Raw genomic sequence first — 16,340 nt, 5'->3', positions numbered from 1 at the left:
GGGTTGCTTCAGGTCAGGTGAGGAGCCTGGGTAAGATAGAACATGGATAATGCATTGCTGGCTTGGTTTCCTGGAAAACAATGATGCTTTCCACTACTAATAAAGTAGTATTCCATGAGAGATAGATTGAGAAGTGAAGACAAATAGACCCAGAGAAAGAACACTGCTAAGCAGCAGGAGAGCTGCCTAGTATAGCCCAAACTCTAATAGAGAATCACCAGATGGACATGGAGATCTCTGTGTGAAAACTATGAAAGAAAGCTCTGGTGGAAGTAGTAGAGGGGAGAAGGAAGAAGGAGAAGAAAATCAAGGAATTAAAGGTGTTTGTGTTGTGTGTCAATCAAAAGGGTAAACATTCTGACTCAAGGAGCTACTAGAGCAACATGATACCAAACTAATACAGGAGAAATAGGGAAGGAGGCCAAAAGAAAATTTAATTTTCATCATTGTGATGCAGTTTTCACTTTGACTTGTCTCTAATATTACCAGCATTTAAAAAATGAATGCCAAAAACGGATCATCAAAGGTAGATCCAGCTTGCCTGCAGTTGAAGTGCTGTTACCATAAGAATCAAGGACATATCACCTCTGAAAATATCATGCTATTTCTAAAATTATAGTTAACACCCAGTTAATTCACCTCTAGTTCAGTTGTCATTGTTAAAGACAGGAACACATGGGCTGTAAAAGGCGCCTTCACTGTTTGCATGTAAATAAAAAAAATGGGTGCTTTCCTCAAGATTATGGTTGATATTTTCAAACAAATGTTCTCTTCTAGAGATAGTACCCAACTTGAAAACAACAAAAACAGTGCTTTGGAACCACAAAAATGATAGCATGCAAATTGCTAGCTGAAAAATGGCCCAGAAGTTCATATGTGCAAGAATAGCATAGTGCATGCAATTATGTGTTTCTTAGCCGAGTTCTGTTTCCTATGTTTCTAAATGAACACTGGAGACACCTTTGCCAAGTTAAGCTGTTATCTGTTCCATCCAAGCTGCTTCCTGCTCAGTAGTGTTAGCCCTGCAGATGACGGTTACTGCTGCTGCTGCCTCGCCTTCCTGCTCACTGTGCCCCTTTCTTATCATCCAACCCCCTTCTTTCCATTTCTGGGGCTTTCTGAGCCCTCCAGAAGGACTACTATATGACCTGTCTTGTTTAGGATGACTTCTGAGAGCTTTTACTTTTACTTCCAGTGTGGCTCACAGCCCTTTCTTCCCCTATTCTTAATTCTATGTTAAAAGCAATAATTCTTAGAAGTGGAACAAAGAGCTCTCCAGAAGCCACAAGAAGAGATGTTTACATGACATTAAATGTGGTCAAACTTTCCCAGGATTCTAGTGGTGAGACTAAGTTGCTTTTGAGCAGAATAAACACATAGTGAGTGGGCATGTGGAGCATGTGGGGGATGGGGTTAAGTACCACTAGACAGAGTCTTTCCCATGTGTTCTGTGGTTCTAAACAACAGATACTTTCTAATATATAGATAAGACCTCTAATTTATGGTAATTAATATATGTATATATACAGTGCAAATATAAAATTTATCTACTCTATCGAAAAAACTGTCAACCTTAGCAGTCAAGGGCTCTCACTGGCATAGGATGTGATCATTGGGAAGAAACTATGCTATCCACTAACTAGCATGAAGGAGGGCTTCATTTTGACTAAAATTAGCTATACACATTTGTTTGCAGTTGTTCTTCTTCCAAGATCTATCCATGACTTTATTCATCTTGACCAAGCTGAGATCTTGTTGGTTATCATTCCATCCCAACACAATATTCAGAAATATGTGCTGAAAATGGAAGTTTATAAATGGAAAAAATCTTCTATTGTGTTGCATGCCTTGAGGTCAAAATACACGTCAAAAATATGACTTGATGCCATAAAGGAATGAAAATAAAATTATAAGGAATTATTTTAAATGCATACACTCATATACACATATACACCTACCCACCCACCCACATACATGTTGTGATATTTCTTCTTTTCACTTTGTGACACTGCTTTCTAGAGAGCTAACCCTCAACTTCAACCACAACACAAAGGGACTTTCAGCACTGGTTTTTAGGCGGAATCAGTCCCAGGAGTACTCTGCAAGTCACCATCTAGCTCTGAACTTCTTCAGTTTCTGGAACATTTTCCCATTCTTTTGGGGGAGTGCCAGAAAAATCTCAGCAGGAAAGACAAGACCTCCACATCTTAAACTATTTTCAAGCCTCTAAGACAGCAGTTCTCAACCTCTGGGCTGTGATCCTTTGGGAGTCTAAAACCCTTTCACAGGGTGACATATCAGATCAGATATTTACATTATGATTCATAATAGTATCAAGTTTACAGTTATGAAGTAGCAATGAAAATAACTTTATGGTTGGGGTCACCACAGCATGAGGAACTCAATTAAAGGGTGGCAGCATTAGGAAGGCTGAGAGTCACTGCTCTGAGACTTTCTTCCCTCAACCTCCATGCTCTGAATCTACCTTCCTATCTAAAGGATTTGAACAGAAATATCTGTCCTAGTAGGTTTTGGCTGTTTAATAAAGTAGACAATTAAATACTAACTGTATTTTCTTCATAAAGAAATTTGGTATTCATTTGGGCAGAGGTGATGTTTCTAAAGACTATCCCAAGAAAGCCAATTTCATAAATGTCCCTGAACAGATCATAAGAAAATCCATATTTTATTTTATCCAATGTCATGCAGCAATGATTTATAATCCAGTATTCATGTCAGCTTATACATTACTAAGCTAAATTTTTAGCAAACCAAATCAACCCCATGATTGAAAAAGTACTTTACATGGTTGAATACAAAGGCGGTGAGAGGAAATTAGCATGTGATGTTTTTCCACTCTTTTGCACTAGAATGGCTAATTCTTAGCACAGTTGAATGCATTTCCCCTATATGAATAAAAGAAGAAAATCCATATTAAAGCCATCTCCCTTAGTCTAAGAATTAAGCTCATATTTTTTTCAAATTGGGGAAGAAAAGTATATTATATGTTACATAATATATATAACTTCTATTTTATAGTAAGTATATGCCTACTGTTAGTTTTTAATTTCCAACTATTGATTTCTACCAGTATATACAAATATATATAAATGAAAACTTGTAATTTTAATGAACAAAAATAAGGTTGTAAATACAAAGCTAACTTGCTACTCTCCTTACTCCCACCCCTTCCCCCTGCTTCCATTTTGCTATTCACCTCCTTGGTATTACTATCAACACTCTAAAACTTGAGCAGGGACAATGGGGGACTAGAGAGAAATTTGATCTTCTACACTACCTCAAGGAGTAGAGTCTGGCTGTGTTTTGACAGCAGCATTCTTATAGCACAGGACTATGCTGCCCATGTAGCAAGTAGGCACTTGATACATATTTGTAGATGGAGGATTTTGAAATATATTACACGAACATAATAACCCCTTACTAGATATGGCAAAGGACTTCGATGTTTTCACCAAACAGAGATGGAAGAAAGTCTATTTGTTTCTATGTTCCCTTCTTCTCCTCTTCAGTACTATTTCCTTAACTTTTAAGACATAGTAACAGAGGGTGTGAAGGAAACTGCACTTGAGTTTCAAGATCTTTCCAAGGGTAACTAGGAGTAGAGTAACTTAAAGTGGTAAGTCATTTGGGACCTGTGGGGCCCTGCAGGGAGTCTGGGTAGAAATGAGACATGTGATGTGCTTGGATAAGAACTGGCATAGAAAATATACAAACATTAGATGATGATTTCATCATCAATGTTACCTAAGTATTTTGTTAAACACTAATCTGTATACAGGTCACAGCATAATCCTCTCGCATAAAATAGACATAGCCTGTGACTTTATGGGAAGACTCATTGTGAACACTGTTTTATTCTCACAGTAAGGACAGTAGATCACATTATTAATCCCTTTATTCATGAGAAAACTGAGTCCTGTGAATGTGTAAAATCCTGTGTGTACAGATGTGTGCATATGGGTGAATACGTATGTGTAGCCAGAGGTTAGCCGGGAATCTTCCATTGCTCTCTATTGTATTATGTTTTAGGTAGAATCACTCACAAAACCTGGCGTGCATCCATACATATAGACTCACTGGCCAGTGAGATCCAGGGATCCTCCTGTCTCCCAATGCCGAGCTTAGAGGCTGCTTACAGTGCCTGGATTTTACTTGGATGCTGGGAATTGAACTCAGGTCCTCATGCTTGCACAGAAAACACTTTGCCATCTGAAGCATCTCTCCAGCCCCCAACACTGAATCTTAAAGGAGCCAAGAGCTTGCCCAAATTTATGAAGCCAGTAACAGAATAAAATAAACCTTTGATCTTTATGTTGCTTCCTAAGATTCTAAAACATTGACAATAGAATTCTGCAAATATTCAGATGTATGAATTAGCTAAATTAAAATTTCACATCTTAAATCTATTCATGTGAGAATGTGAGAGATAGCAATTCTGCAAAGAATGTAAATATTTTTTTCTTTTTGAGACAGGGCCTCACTCTAGCTGGCCTGAAACTTATTACATAACTCAACTTTGTGTTGTTCATGAAGAGACAGTTTGTTGACCCTGCCCTGCCCTGCCCTGCCCTTTCCCTTTATGTCAGTCACTTTCAGTATTGGGACATCTCTACTGAAGAAATAAGGACCCGATGGAAAGGTCAGTCTCCAGGACCTTTGAGGGATGGAGTGAGGTGTTTTACAGTGGGGAAGGCTGGGACTTTTTGTGTAATGGTATGTCTGTTTTTTCTACCCACATTACTGTGACCTCCCCAGCAGGTATGTGGTGGGGTCACTCAGTCCCACTCCCTGAATAGCAAGAGAGTGAGTTAAGTGCATCTACCCTTTCAAAACTTATGACACATGACACAGTTTCAGTTTTCAGAAAAATAACAAATAATCTACTTTGTTACTTTTGTCTTTAAGTTTGAAGTTGTAGTCTATTCAAATATCAGAAAAAAATCATCTAGGACTAAAGTGACAGATGAAATTAACAGCTTACAAAACCTATTGATACATACAGATGTGAATTACAGAAACTTAGGTCTGTGCATACCCAGTTGCCTAGCACTTAGTAGGTGTTCAATAAATAGCAAATGCCCCCCCACACACACCAGGAACCTGCCTTCTGCTGATTTTAATTTAGACACCAGAGGGCGCTCACAGTGCTGTAAGATTTGAGCAGCAACCTCCAGCTCTAATCCAAATGACCTTTTGATTTAATTTGTTTATCAACCCATAGTAACTAATAAGTCCATTATGTTATACAATCTATGATTAAAACATGCAATTTTCTCACACATCTAATTAAATATGGTGATGATTCTTTTAAAAAACAGCAGGGATGTTAAGGAACTCAATAGCAATAGAAATTATTTGGAGTTATGGAAAAAGTAATGCCAGAATTTTAAAGGTGGCACAGGACATGAAAAGTGTCATATGTCTAAGAAATTTCCTCCTTAAAATCTAGAGACAAGGAAAAATTAAAATCTCAAATTAAATGTCAAAATGAGATACTATTCTCAAAATATTTTTCTTTAGTTGAAAAGAGGTCTTTAAATGTGACCTTAGGATGGCTAGTAAAATCTGATAATGGCTAATGGGCTTGCTTTACATGCCCTTCTATGAAAAGGAGTCTGTGTAATCTGCAGACCTGGCAAAATTGAACACTTCAGTCCTCCAACTCATCTCTGTTCTAGTCTATCCTATTTTCTTCAAGTCTACTCTGAAAGTCTCCCACCACAGTGACTGTCCCGATGGGTTCAAATTCTGTAAATGTGACTTGGTCCTGAGTCATTCTGAAGCCTCAGAACTGGTCTAGCTGGAGACCTGATTCTAGCTTCGCCATCTTTACTGGTCTCTTAGTCACGAGTTTCTTAGAATCCTCCAGGAAACCCATATAACTCCTTGCAATGACTATAAGAGAAAAATGTACCCCAAGGGTATGTTTGGTGACAGTAACAAGGTAGGAGAGTCACTCTATTGTGCACTGTATTGTTTCTGTGCACAAAGTGTATTTTAATAGCTGTGAACACATGCTAACTAATGTTTTCAAAGCATTCTTAAAGTAGACATCATTGTGAATACCAGCATCAAATGCAGAGCAGCCTTAACAAGGAGAGATGGCTTGTTCAGGGTCACACAACTAACTGCTGTTGGGGGTGGGGGGAACAGGGAAAAAGATCAACACAAACTCAGCATGTCAGTGTTAGCTTTTCAAGTGCTGGCATTATTAACAAACCAATTCTGTATTAATTCTGTTTCAAAATAATTTAATACTAAAATTAATTAAATAACATTTGTTTCTGACATTAGAAATCCTACTTTCATAATTTTCTGGATTTAAAGTTTTGTTTGGAAAACTTAAATAAATATAATTTTGAATAATTTAATTTTTTAAATATTTATTTGGGGGGGTATTGCCTATGTATCGTTTAGAGAACATATGCCAGCCGTAATTCCTAGCCTTCCATCTTGCTGAGAAAGGATCTTCCTTAATTGCTTTGCTGTGTACTCCAAGACAGCTGGCCCAGGAGCCTCCAGTAGATTCTCCTGTCCCATCTCTTGTTAGCAAGCACTTTTACCCACTCAAGCAAGATAATACAGAATTTTAAACAGGAAAACCTGTTTGCACTTAAGCGTAGAGTGGTCTGTGTTGAAATGCTATGTTGCTTTTTTTTTTCAGTTCACATGTAAAATAAATGAGGGTTGGGGAACTATATATGGTAAGATAGCAGGATTAAAAAAAGTTAATGAGGAGACGTCATATTTTCCTTGTCAGTGAAGACTCACACCAGGATGGGGAGTTGCCAATATCAAGAGGCATTTCTCTGCAGGGAGTTGAAAAGGCTAGAATAAAACACCACAGAAAACAAAACTGGCCAACAAAAGTCATCAAATGTAATTACCAGGAGAAAATAGTCACAGGATATCAGAGCCTAAGCCCAGAGTGAAGTCACACTAAAAAGTTCCACATTGTATTCAGATCAGGTGTGATTTAAGCCTTTAATGACTGAGAGATCCTTTCAGGGCAAGGTGTAATTTGACAAGAACATATATGATTTGCATCGTAGAAGTAGACACCCTTCCAAACAAAAGGGGTTTGAAAAATGTTCTTATTATTTCTGAATATATTACTTATGAATTACAGTGTTTCTAAATTGAAAAAAAATTCTCACAACTTTAAAAAAATATAGCTATAAACTAATGAAAACAAAACAAACATGGAATTACTTAGCCTGGTCCAGCCACTTACAAACCCATTTCCATGTTCTATTTCTCCATACTGAGCTATTCTTGGAAATTTCTGCTGCTTAAGACAGTCACTTCCAAACTACCAACCTCTCAGCATTGATAATGATGTTTCCTGGGGAGAAGCCAGCAAGCCTTCAGGACATAGGCTGATGCAGCCCCACTCAGGGGATGCTGAAATTGGCAACAAAGCCTGTAGAATACTACTAACTTTGAAAAGTGTATCTATTCGTTTTATTTATATCAAGTTCCTCCTATGTGGTCATCAAAACCAGTGAAAACTGGTTTACTTCTCAGCCCTACCTACTCTAGAGAGTCTATCAAATGAACCTGATGTCTCTCTTTTTTCTCCCCGCCTCTCTGTTTTTCAAGATAGGATTTTTTCTGCATAGTTTTGGAGCCTGTTCTAGTACTTTCTCTGTAGACCAGGCTGGCCTGGAACTCACTGCCTCCTGAGTGCTGGGATTAAAGGTATGTGCCACTACTGCCCAGCTGGAGCCGCCCACATTTGTCTGTCATCACTAATGATTCACTCACCTGCCTCTTTCACCATCTAGACTGAATTTGTTGTGGCTTTCAATCACATCTCATTCAAATTTATTTCTTGGATATAGCATGCTAAGGGACTGAAGGAAGAACCTTATAGGAAGTTATCTTTTCCTCTCATTCTTCATGTGTCAAGACTTTGCAATCTTCACCACTTAAACCATTTAAAACTCAAAGTATTGGTGACTCTATTCTTTCTAATCCAGTGAAGCTACCTAAGTTCTTATCTTTTGTGATGTCTAGGGCCTTTTAACACTCTCAGCCACAAACCCTTTCTCAAAACGCTGCCACCTTCTTACTTCGACAGTGCCAGATGCACCTGATTGTCTCACTGCCTCTTATCTTAGCTCTGTCTTTCTTGAGGCCTCTCCTTTCTTCTACAGTGGTTCTCAACCATGGATGAACATTGAAATCATTCTTGGACCTCCGGAAACTCCTGCTTCCATTTTTGACAGACTCCTAGAAACAAGTAATTTGAGACATGGCCACTAGAACAGGTATTCTTAAAGTTCTATGGATAGTTTATGTTGAAGATGAATAGCACTATTCTAGAACCTTCCCTAGTTGTAGGTATCTCAGTGTCTACCCTTGGTCTCCTGATGTGCATATGTTAGAGTTTGCAGATTAAGCTCATTCACCCCTATGGCATTGACTGTCCCTTCCATGACAATCACTCTTGACTCTTCTCTCTGGTCCTCAGACATAGAAATCTAACTCATAGATATCTAATATTGTGTCGTGTAAACCTTACACCAATGAAATATGCTGCCTTCCCAGAAAACCTGCTGTTATATGCTTTTGGAGTACCCTTCACCATTATCCACCCAATACTCCAAAATGAGAATGTTTGGCGACATCTTTGGTAACTTCTTTACCATAGTGTTTTACTCATTCAAAAAGTACCAAGTATTTCACCTTTCTGAATCCATCTTCTAAACATCTGTAGAACTGTGGTTTTCTCCCTCACACCTGCCACTGTACTAGTTAGGGACTTCCCATCAGTAGCCTCTACCACAGGAAAAATTGTCATATTACTCTTAGTCTTGATACATTGACTCCAAAGTACTCATTACACCGCATTAGAATACTGTCAAACACACACTTTCAACACATCACTTCCCAGTTTTAAACATCACAAAATCACAAACTGTTTCAGAAATAATCCGATTCCCTTTGTAATCCATCATTCATCACTCTATGTGGTTTTCAGTTCTTCAGAGGTGCCGTGCTTTCAAAGACCTCCATGCCCAGTGCTTGTTCTGTCTGGCACATTTTTTCTTTTCTCTTCTTTGAGAATTTCATACATGTAAGCAATGAAACATATGCAGGTATACCTTCCTTTTCCCCCCAACACCTCCTCCTGCTCATGTCATTATCTCCACCTCCTCCTGCTCCTTCCCCTACTGCCCTTTTCCTTGTCTCTAATAATCCACTAAGTCCAATTAGCTGCCAAATGTACAAGGCTGCGGAGCCATCCACTGCAGCATGGAAACCTACCAGTGGCCACACCCTCAATGGCAAATTATTTTTAAAATCTCTTCCTCTACCCGAGACTTAGTCTGTCCCCACGTGGGTCTCAGTTCCTCACTACCTTCTGCTTGTCATTAGCTCTTCCCATCCCAGTTTCCTACAGTAATAAACATACAGGTGGGAAAAACTGTTGTACAAAGGATGCATTGCTTTCGTGAACTTATGTTTGGTCCATGGATATCCCTCAGTTTATGACTAAATGAATACACAAGCCATGTGCACAATGGACTAGTAATACCTGACCTGAGGTCTCTTGTCAAGGAAAAGCATCTTAGCCTTTATAAATAGTAGCCAGTGAGCACAAAAGCATATTTTTTTATTTTTTTAAAGTGGATTTAAGAAAGCATCTTTCCATTTAGAAAGAAATCTCACCATTTGAGAGATCAAATATGGGTGAATCGGAAAATTTTCATCTTTTAAAGTGTGTGTGTGTGTGTGTATGTCTGTTTGTGGGTATGTACACATGGGTGTAGGTACTCTTGGAGACCAAATACATCAGGTGCCCTTGGAGCTGGCATCATTACAAGTGGTTATATGCTGTCTGATGTGGATGCTGGAGTTGAACTTGGGTCCACTGCCAGAGTAATACACACCTTCAACAACTAGGCCATTTGGTGATCCCCAGCTTCTACCTTTTAGCCTCATCTTATTAATGGCATCCAATTAACATGATTTTCTGTGTTCAGAATAGCCTGTATCCGGGGATGATTTTTCAAAATGATCAATCTGCATTAATCTTAGCTTCATAAGCTATAATTTGAGGCTTGTTGCAAATAACAAGAAAACATTGCCCAGAATATATATGAAGTTGCAACAGTTAAAAGTTTGTACTTTAGTAATACTAACTCCTGTCAATCAGGTAGAGTAGAAATTATGTAATGCTTGAACTTGACCTGTTCCCAAGCAGGGTGTGAAATATAAAAACAGAAGATTTCCTAAGACAATGTTATTTCCAGAAATATATTCAAAACTAGTAATGGTGACCAAGTTGCTATGCTCTTTCCAACAAAAGAAAAAGAGACCCAGACAGGGAGTTTAACAGCCCAGCAGTCAGAGCTCTGCATCTACAGGGGAAGGGGCGGGCTGCCCATCCAGGCACAGACGCAGAAGCACTCCCACACAAGGAAAGTTCTCAGGGGTCTGATGTTGTCTGATAGAAATGTAATGTGTGTTCACATGATATTTTAAACTGAAGGGCTGCCCTACTACCAAGGTAAAAAAGAATGTTAAATCAATTCAAGATAGTCATTAAGCTATCAATACTACTTTAAGATATTTCTTTCTTGAGGTAATCATAACTTACTTTTGTACTGTTTCTCGACGTCTACTAGGTAAATTACTTAATAAAATTTCCTGTCCTCAAAAGCCGCATGTGGCCAGTGACTACTTTAATGAGCTGCATAACTGCGTAACTTTAGATTCTATTACCAGATAAGTCAGTCATTCAGAGCCTCAGTCTCCTCTTTCTCTACACACACACACACACACACACACACACACACACACACACACACACACACACACAGCGGGATACCCAAGTAAATCTAACAATCATTTATGCATTGTTACTGTGTTCTTCTCTGTTGACTATGTGTGTTTTAAGCATGGATCATGCTTGGATGTATTAAAGGATCACTCTGACTCAGGAACTACCAGGGACCAAATTCATCAAACAACCCCCCCCCCCAGTAAGGATGCAGAGTGGCTGACAGAGAAGAGAATGGACATGTGGAGATCACCGTGTCTTCACAAGTAGATGTAGACTTATGTCCTCCTGAAGGGAGACCACTTTTTGTTCATGGAAGGAAGTAGTGAGGGAGTGAAAAACAACAGACACCTCTGAGACAGGCAGGGTGCCAGAAGGAGGCTGAGAACACAGGAAGAAAACACCCTGGGTGCTATATAAGCAGCTCTGTCAGTGTTACCTCAGCGGCCAATTTGGTCTGCAGAAGGGCACTGCCAACGTCTCCCTTGAGCATGCTAGATAAATGAGTATGCCTGCTTGAGTCTGATTATGGCTATAGTGAATACAGCATGGCATGCAGTAACATCAGCACAACCACTGCAGACTACTCCAGGGTGGGAGAGAAGGACAGAAGTCTGTCTGAGCCAGCCATTGTCTAAGACACTACAGAGACTTTGAACAACAACAGAACAGCTGATAGACACCACCTTACAAGACTGGATACTTCTAGAATCATAACAAAAAGTAAGGTTATTCCAGAAGCAAGAGGTTACTTACTGAGAGAGCTACAAAAGCTCTATCTTATAGCTTTTTTTGATGAGCCAATGACTTTTTCATTTCGCTTCATTTCAATTTGTTATATTTTTGTTAATACAATCAACATTTTATTTTTAGTTCATTAATTGATTCTAATTACTTATTTTGATAACATTTTATTGCATATGTCACATATATTTTAAGTATTTTCAATATCTGAAGTGTAACAGTTATTGAGCTAAGTATTTTGTAGAAGCAGTGTTTGAGACAGGGTTTCATTATATAGTTTTGGCTGCTCTGGAACTCCTATGTACACCAGGCTGACTTGGACTTGAACTCACAGAGATATAATATAATCACTCATATTCTAGATGAGATGATTACAATTATTTATATAATTATAAACATAGTTATTTATAATATAACTATATAATGTAGTTAGATATAAATAAAAATATTTTTTAAATTATGAATAGCTCAGTCATACAGAAGGTTTTGTGTGTAGGTAGGTAGCTTTCTCCTTCCTCTCTTTTGATGCACACATACATACACACACAAAATGTGTTCCTAAATAATGGTGGATAGTCTACAAGCCTTACAGTCTTAATATGCTTTTGCAACTCAATTGGCAATTTTCTTTTAGCTTTCTTTCTGGCCATTGGCATCAGTATTTTACCTTACGGCTTTAAATTACTCTTGAATTTGTTCTTAATTAAAGAGACAATTTTTCTCTGTAGAAACTAAGAATGTATTGTTCAGAGTGCTCCCTGAGAAGTAACTTCATCTAATTCCCTTACAAAAATATTCTAAGTGTTAACTCGCTGATATTAATTATGTCTCTGTCATTGCAGTATTTTTGTTGTTGCCCTTTGGATTACCATTTGCTTTTACTCACCAATCAAGCTGATAACTATCAAACTTACACTTTCCTTTATTCATCCATCCCCAAACTTGTTATGTTCCTTATGTATCTACTGTGCCTGAACGTCTCTGGTGAGTTATGTACTCTGCAGTGCCGTGTATTTGCATTCCCCTTTAATTGACAGCTGCCACCACCTAAAAGCTTATATAATATATTAGGCTGACATGATCTTTCCAGTTAAATACAAGCATCTAAAAATAGATCCAGTGCCCTCCAGGCAGGATGTAACTACCAGTAGTTGTAATGTCATGGATCTAGAAAGAATGCCAGGACGGGAGACCCTGTGAAGCCTGTGTCAGATCAAGGCTTCATTCATTGCACAGCTCGTTCGGGCAATGAAAATACTTCGCAAAAATACAGAGCTCTGTGAATCGTGCATGCATCCCTGTCTGTAATTTGGAATAGGGGGTGCCTAATGATGCTCTGAGGTCCATCTCTCCTTTACAAAGAATTGAGCTTCATAATAGTTTTTCCTCCTGAATAAAATTTCTTTTGTTGTTTCTCTCCCTCTCTCCTTCATCTGCCTCCTCTCCTTGTGTCTTCCCATTCCCAATACCCTTTGTACTTTTACGTCAGCTACAGCCAAGTCCAATGCCCAGATAACTCCTGCATTTTTATGGGTGCTGAGATAAAAGTGCAAAACAAAATCAGAGAAACAGAACAAAACAAGAAAGCAAACTACACAAGAATGGTTATAAAAGGTTAAAGATAAACTAAGGTAATCTCAAATAGTACACTAATACATGAGTACAAAAAGTCCCAATTATCACCTATAATTCATCATCATAGGTGATATAGCATCTCTATACAGCAGACCAAACCCTTCAGTTAGTTTTATCTTCACTCAAAGATGTACAAGTGAAGTCTAAGGCTAAACCTCACCTCGAAAAGTAATTTTGAAGGAGAAACCCACAGCTCTCTGTGTTGGAATCCTATTGTGGTAAGCAGACTTTGAAGGGAAAACATTGAACAATATGCATAACAGAACTTAACAACACTGGGAGCAAGATAGATCTAAACTAATATTAGTTCCCCTTTCTTTTCCCATGTGTCTGTGTGCAGCAAATTGGCTTTTGACTTTGAAACATGAAACTTGTCCCCTCCCCCATCAGCACACATTTCTCAAGTTGCTGTAAACCTAAATAAAGAAATAAGAAATGAGGGCCGAAGACAGGCCTGCTTAACAGGAGAGTCTGAGAGGAGGAAAGCTGACGATTATATTAGACCTCCTATATTAATGATTTTAATACTCGACATGCTGTCTTTGCCCTCCCGTTCTTTCACGGTATATATTCTATGGGAGAAAGGTATCACTTTCCTTTTTAAAGGAAGAGAAAGGAAAAGCCCTTGAGCTAAATGACAGGATGTAGGATCAATCGAAGTTTTCATTCCTGATGTGCCCCTTTTCCTAGATCAAAGCGGACAAGTCAGAGATCAAGTACAATTGGCTCCTCCGGCTTTGAAGCAGGTTTCACTCATGGTACAGGGTAAGAGGTTGCTGACTAAAAGGCATCCTAAGAAACTTTCCCTGAAAGAACGCTCCCAGATACTGGGATCAACAGTATTCCCACAAGCAAGGGATAGGCAAATATCAACAGAAACGAGCTGCCATGAGGTTAAAATGAAAGGCATGCACTTTGAACTGGCAACTGGCATCCTGAAGCCTTCCAGGACTCGCCCAACAATGGGCTCACGGGGAGAGAAAGTTCATTGTCTCCTGGTCCCTACTCACCCAGCTGGAGCTGTTCGCACATCTGGCCTGGATTCTCTCCGATCCTGCATCTATAAATCGCCCCAGGATTGACCACTGAGGTATTGGAGAGCCAGCTGGCAGTGGGCGCCCCCGCGATGAGCCTAAAGCGAGAACCAAGTAAGTTCGTTCAGATGTGAGCCCGTCTGCCCACCCACCCTGCCTCGAGTTGCCACAGCTGTGTAGAGGGCAGCTAGGGAAGTGGCGCCCATGTCCTCTGCCCATCACCATCATCCCAGACTCAGAACTCCAGAACCAGGTACCAGGAGCGTCCTGGGGGATACCATCCTAAGAGAAGTTAGCTCCAAGGCCCTCCAGTGAGCCAACTGGCTGAAGCCAGGCTTTTCTCTGACCTCCCAGGAGAGCTGAAAGTTTGATTCAACAAGGAATCCCAGAGGCGGAGGCGCTGCCACTTGCCTCTTGGGGAGGGCGCACTCACCAGCGCTTTTCCCCGTGGCTGTGCAGCACCACCGAGTAGCCAAACAGAGTGCCGGAGGGGCCCTGGTATAGCAGGGCGCTCTCTGCGTCCAGGTTGTAGGAGTACCCCACAGGCACCCCCAAGTACAACAGCATCACCGCTTCCCAGAGGGCGATCCCTCGGGGCCCGGGTCTGTGCCTCGGTTCCGCAGCCATGCACTCTTGGTGGGGAACATTCAACACCAAACGGTCACTGACCAGAGTTGCACAGGATGCGACAGTTGGCCAAGGCGAAGAGCGCCCCAAGAGATGAAGTGCAGCAGCGTGTCCGGTACTGGCGGGTGACAGGGGCGGAGAGAGGGACGCCAGGGGAGGAGAATTGGTGGCCACAGGCGGAGCAAGGAGCAATCGTGGTGGCCAGGGATGCCTCAGGCCCTGGCCCACGCCCGGTTTCTGTGGCCTGGGGGCTGGGTGCTCCTGTGATCTGGGTGGGGTCCTGGGTGTGGTGCAGTGCCTCACAGCCTAGTCTCCCTCTCCTCAACCCTATCCCCGCCCCCACTCCGCCGCAGCTGTAGGGGGCGCTAGGGGACCTAGGTTGCTGGGACTCACATACTGGTCAGGTTCAGGCAGCACACAAACCATGAGGATAGCTGTAGGGTTGGGAGCTTAGCAAAAATGGCCCTGAGGGGACCACAAACGGGGCAGGGCTTTCCTTTCTGAAAAGTTGGCTGGGCATTTCACGCAGTGACTGGCTTCCATGGCCATTCCCCGTGACCAATAATGATCCCCCAAATTTTGGGACCAGGACTGTGGAGAAACCTCCAGAACTTCCTTTGCCAGTTAAGTGCCATGTAACAGAAAGAAATTACACATTTTGCAACTAACTAAAACCTGCCCCTTACACACACCCGGAGGCGCTTAGGGAGCATTTTGGTGACAACAGCATTATAGCTAGTCTCTTCAAAGCTCCCTCTTGTGCGGGCTTCCTTCCTCTCCACACTTCCTCTTAAGTAGAGTATGCATGAGCAAGTCAGGCAATAGCCTGACCCCCAAACAGCAGGCTGGCTAAGGAAATTCTGTGACTTGCCTCACTAAGCAAGCTCCTCCTCCTGTTACTTCTTCATAACCTGTACCCCACATAGACAGAGCCATTCCGTTGCGCCAGGACACACCTGTCACCAGAAATGTAGACGCAGGAAGCATAAAACAAGGTCATATTCAGCCTCCAAAGAGCCACTGGAGGTCAAAGACATAGCACACCTGAACCAGGTGATGGGGCTTCAGCTGAGCACACTCCATGTGTGCCCGGTTTCATGTCGAAGCAAGCGCAGGTGCAGATGACTGTTAGCAGGAGGTGCGGGCCTCCTTACCACTGCTTCATGAAAAGTCAAATGAAAAAAAAGAAGAGTCGGTCTGCCAGTATAAACCAACGAGAAACAGCACAACCCGCAGTTGTCACTGTTCACTGAGTCAGATCATTTTATGCAGCAGACAGCACCCGGTCCTCTGATCTCCGCCACAAACCTGCAAGACCGATGGAGCATCCAGCAAAAGGTGGGCAAGATGGTAGAAAAAAGTCCCACAAAGTTTGAATGTTGAGGGACACTTGAAGAGGGTTGGAAGACAAGGAGAGTTGAGTTAGGCTTGTGGGAGGGGCTGTCAACCAGGCGGAGAACTGAGACAAAAAAAAAAAAAAAAAAAAG

General features: G+C 40.9%; 1 protein-coding gene across 1 annotated transcript in view; it reads right to left on the bottom strand.

Moving 5' to 3' along the window:
- Positions 1-15,147, bottom strand: part of Itga4 (integrin subunit alpha 4) — a 76,894-nt gene extending 61,747 nt beyond the window's left edge. Inside the window, exons 1-2 of the mRNA XM_013122725.3 lie at positions 14,660-15,147; positions 14,203-14,324 (exon numbers count right to left, since the gene is read on the bottom strand). Coding sequence (XP_012978179.1) covers positions 14,203-14,324; positions 14,660-14,853 — 316 coding nt within the window. The 5' untranslated portion in view covers positions 14,854-15,147. The remainder of the gene's footprint in view (positions 1-14,202; positions 14,325-14,659) is intronic.
- Positions 15,148-16,340: the final 1,193 nt, after the last annotated feature.

Source organism: Mesocricetus auratus, unplaced genomic scaffold (genome assembly GCF_017639785.1).
Source record: "Mesocricetus auratus isolate SY011 unplaced genomic scaffold, BCM_Maur_2.0 Super-Scaffold_100004, whole genome shotgun sequence".
NCBI lineage: Eukaryota > Metazoa > Chordata > Mammalia > Rodentia > Cricetidae > Mesocricetus > Mesocricetus auratus.
Note: the sequence above shows the minus strand (reverse complement) of the source record. Positions and strands in the feature narration are given on the sequence as shown.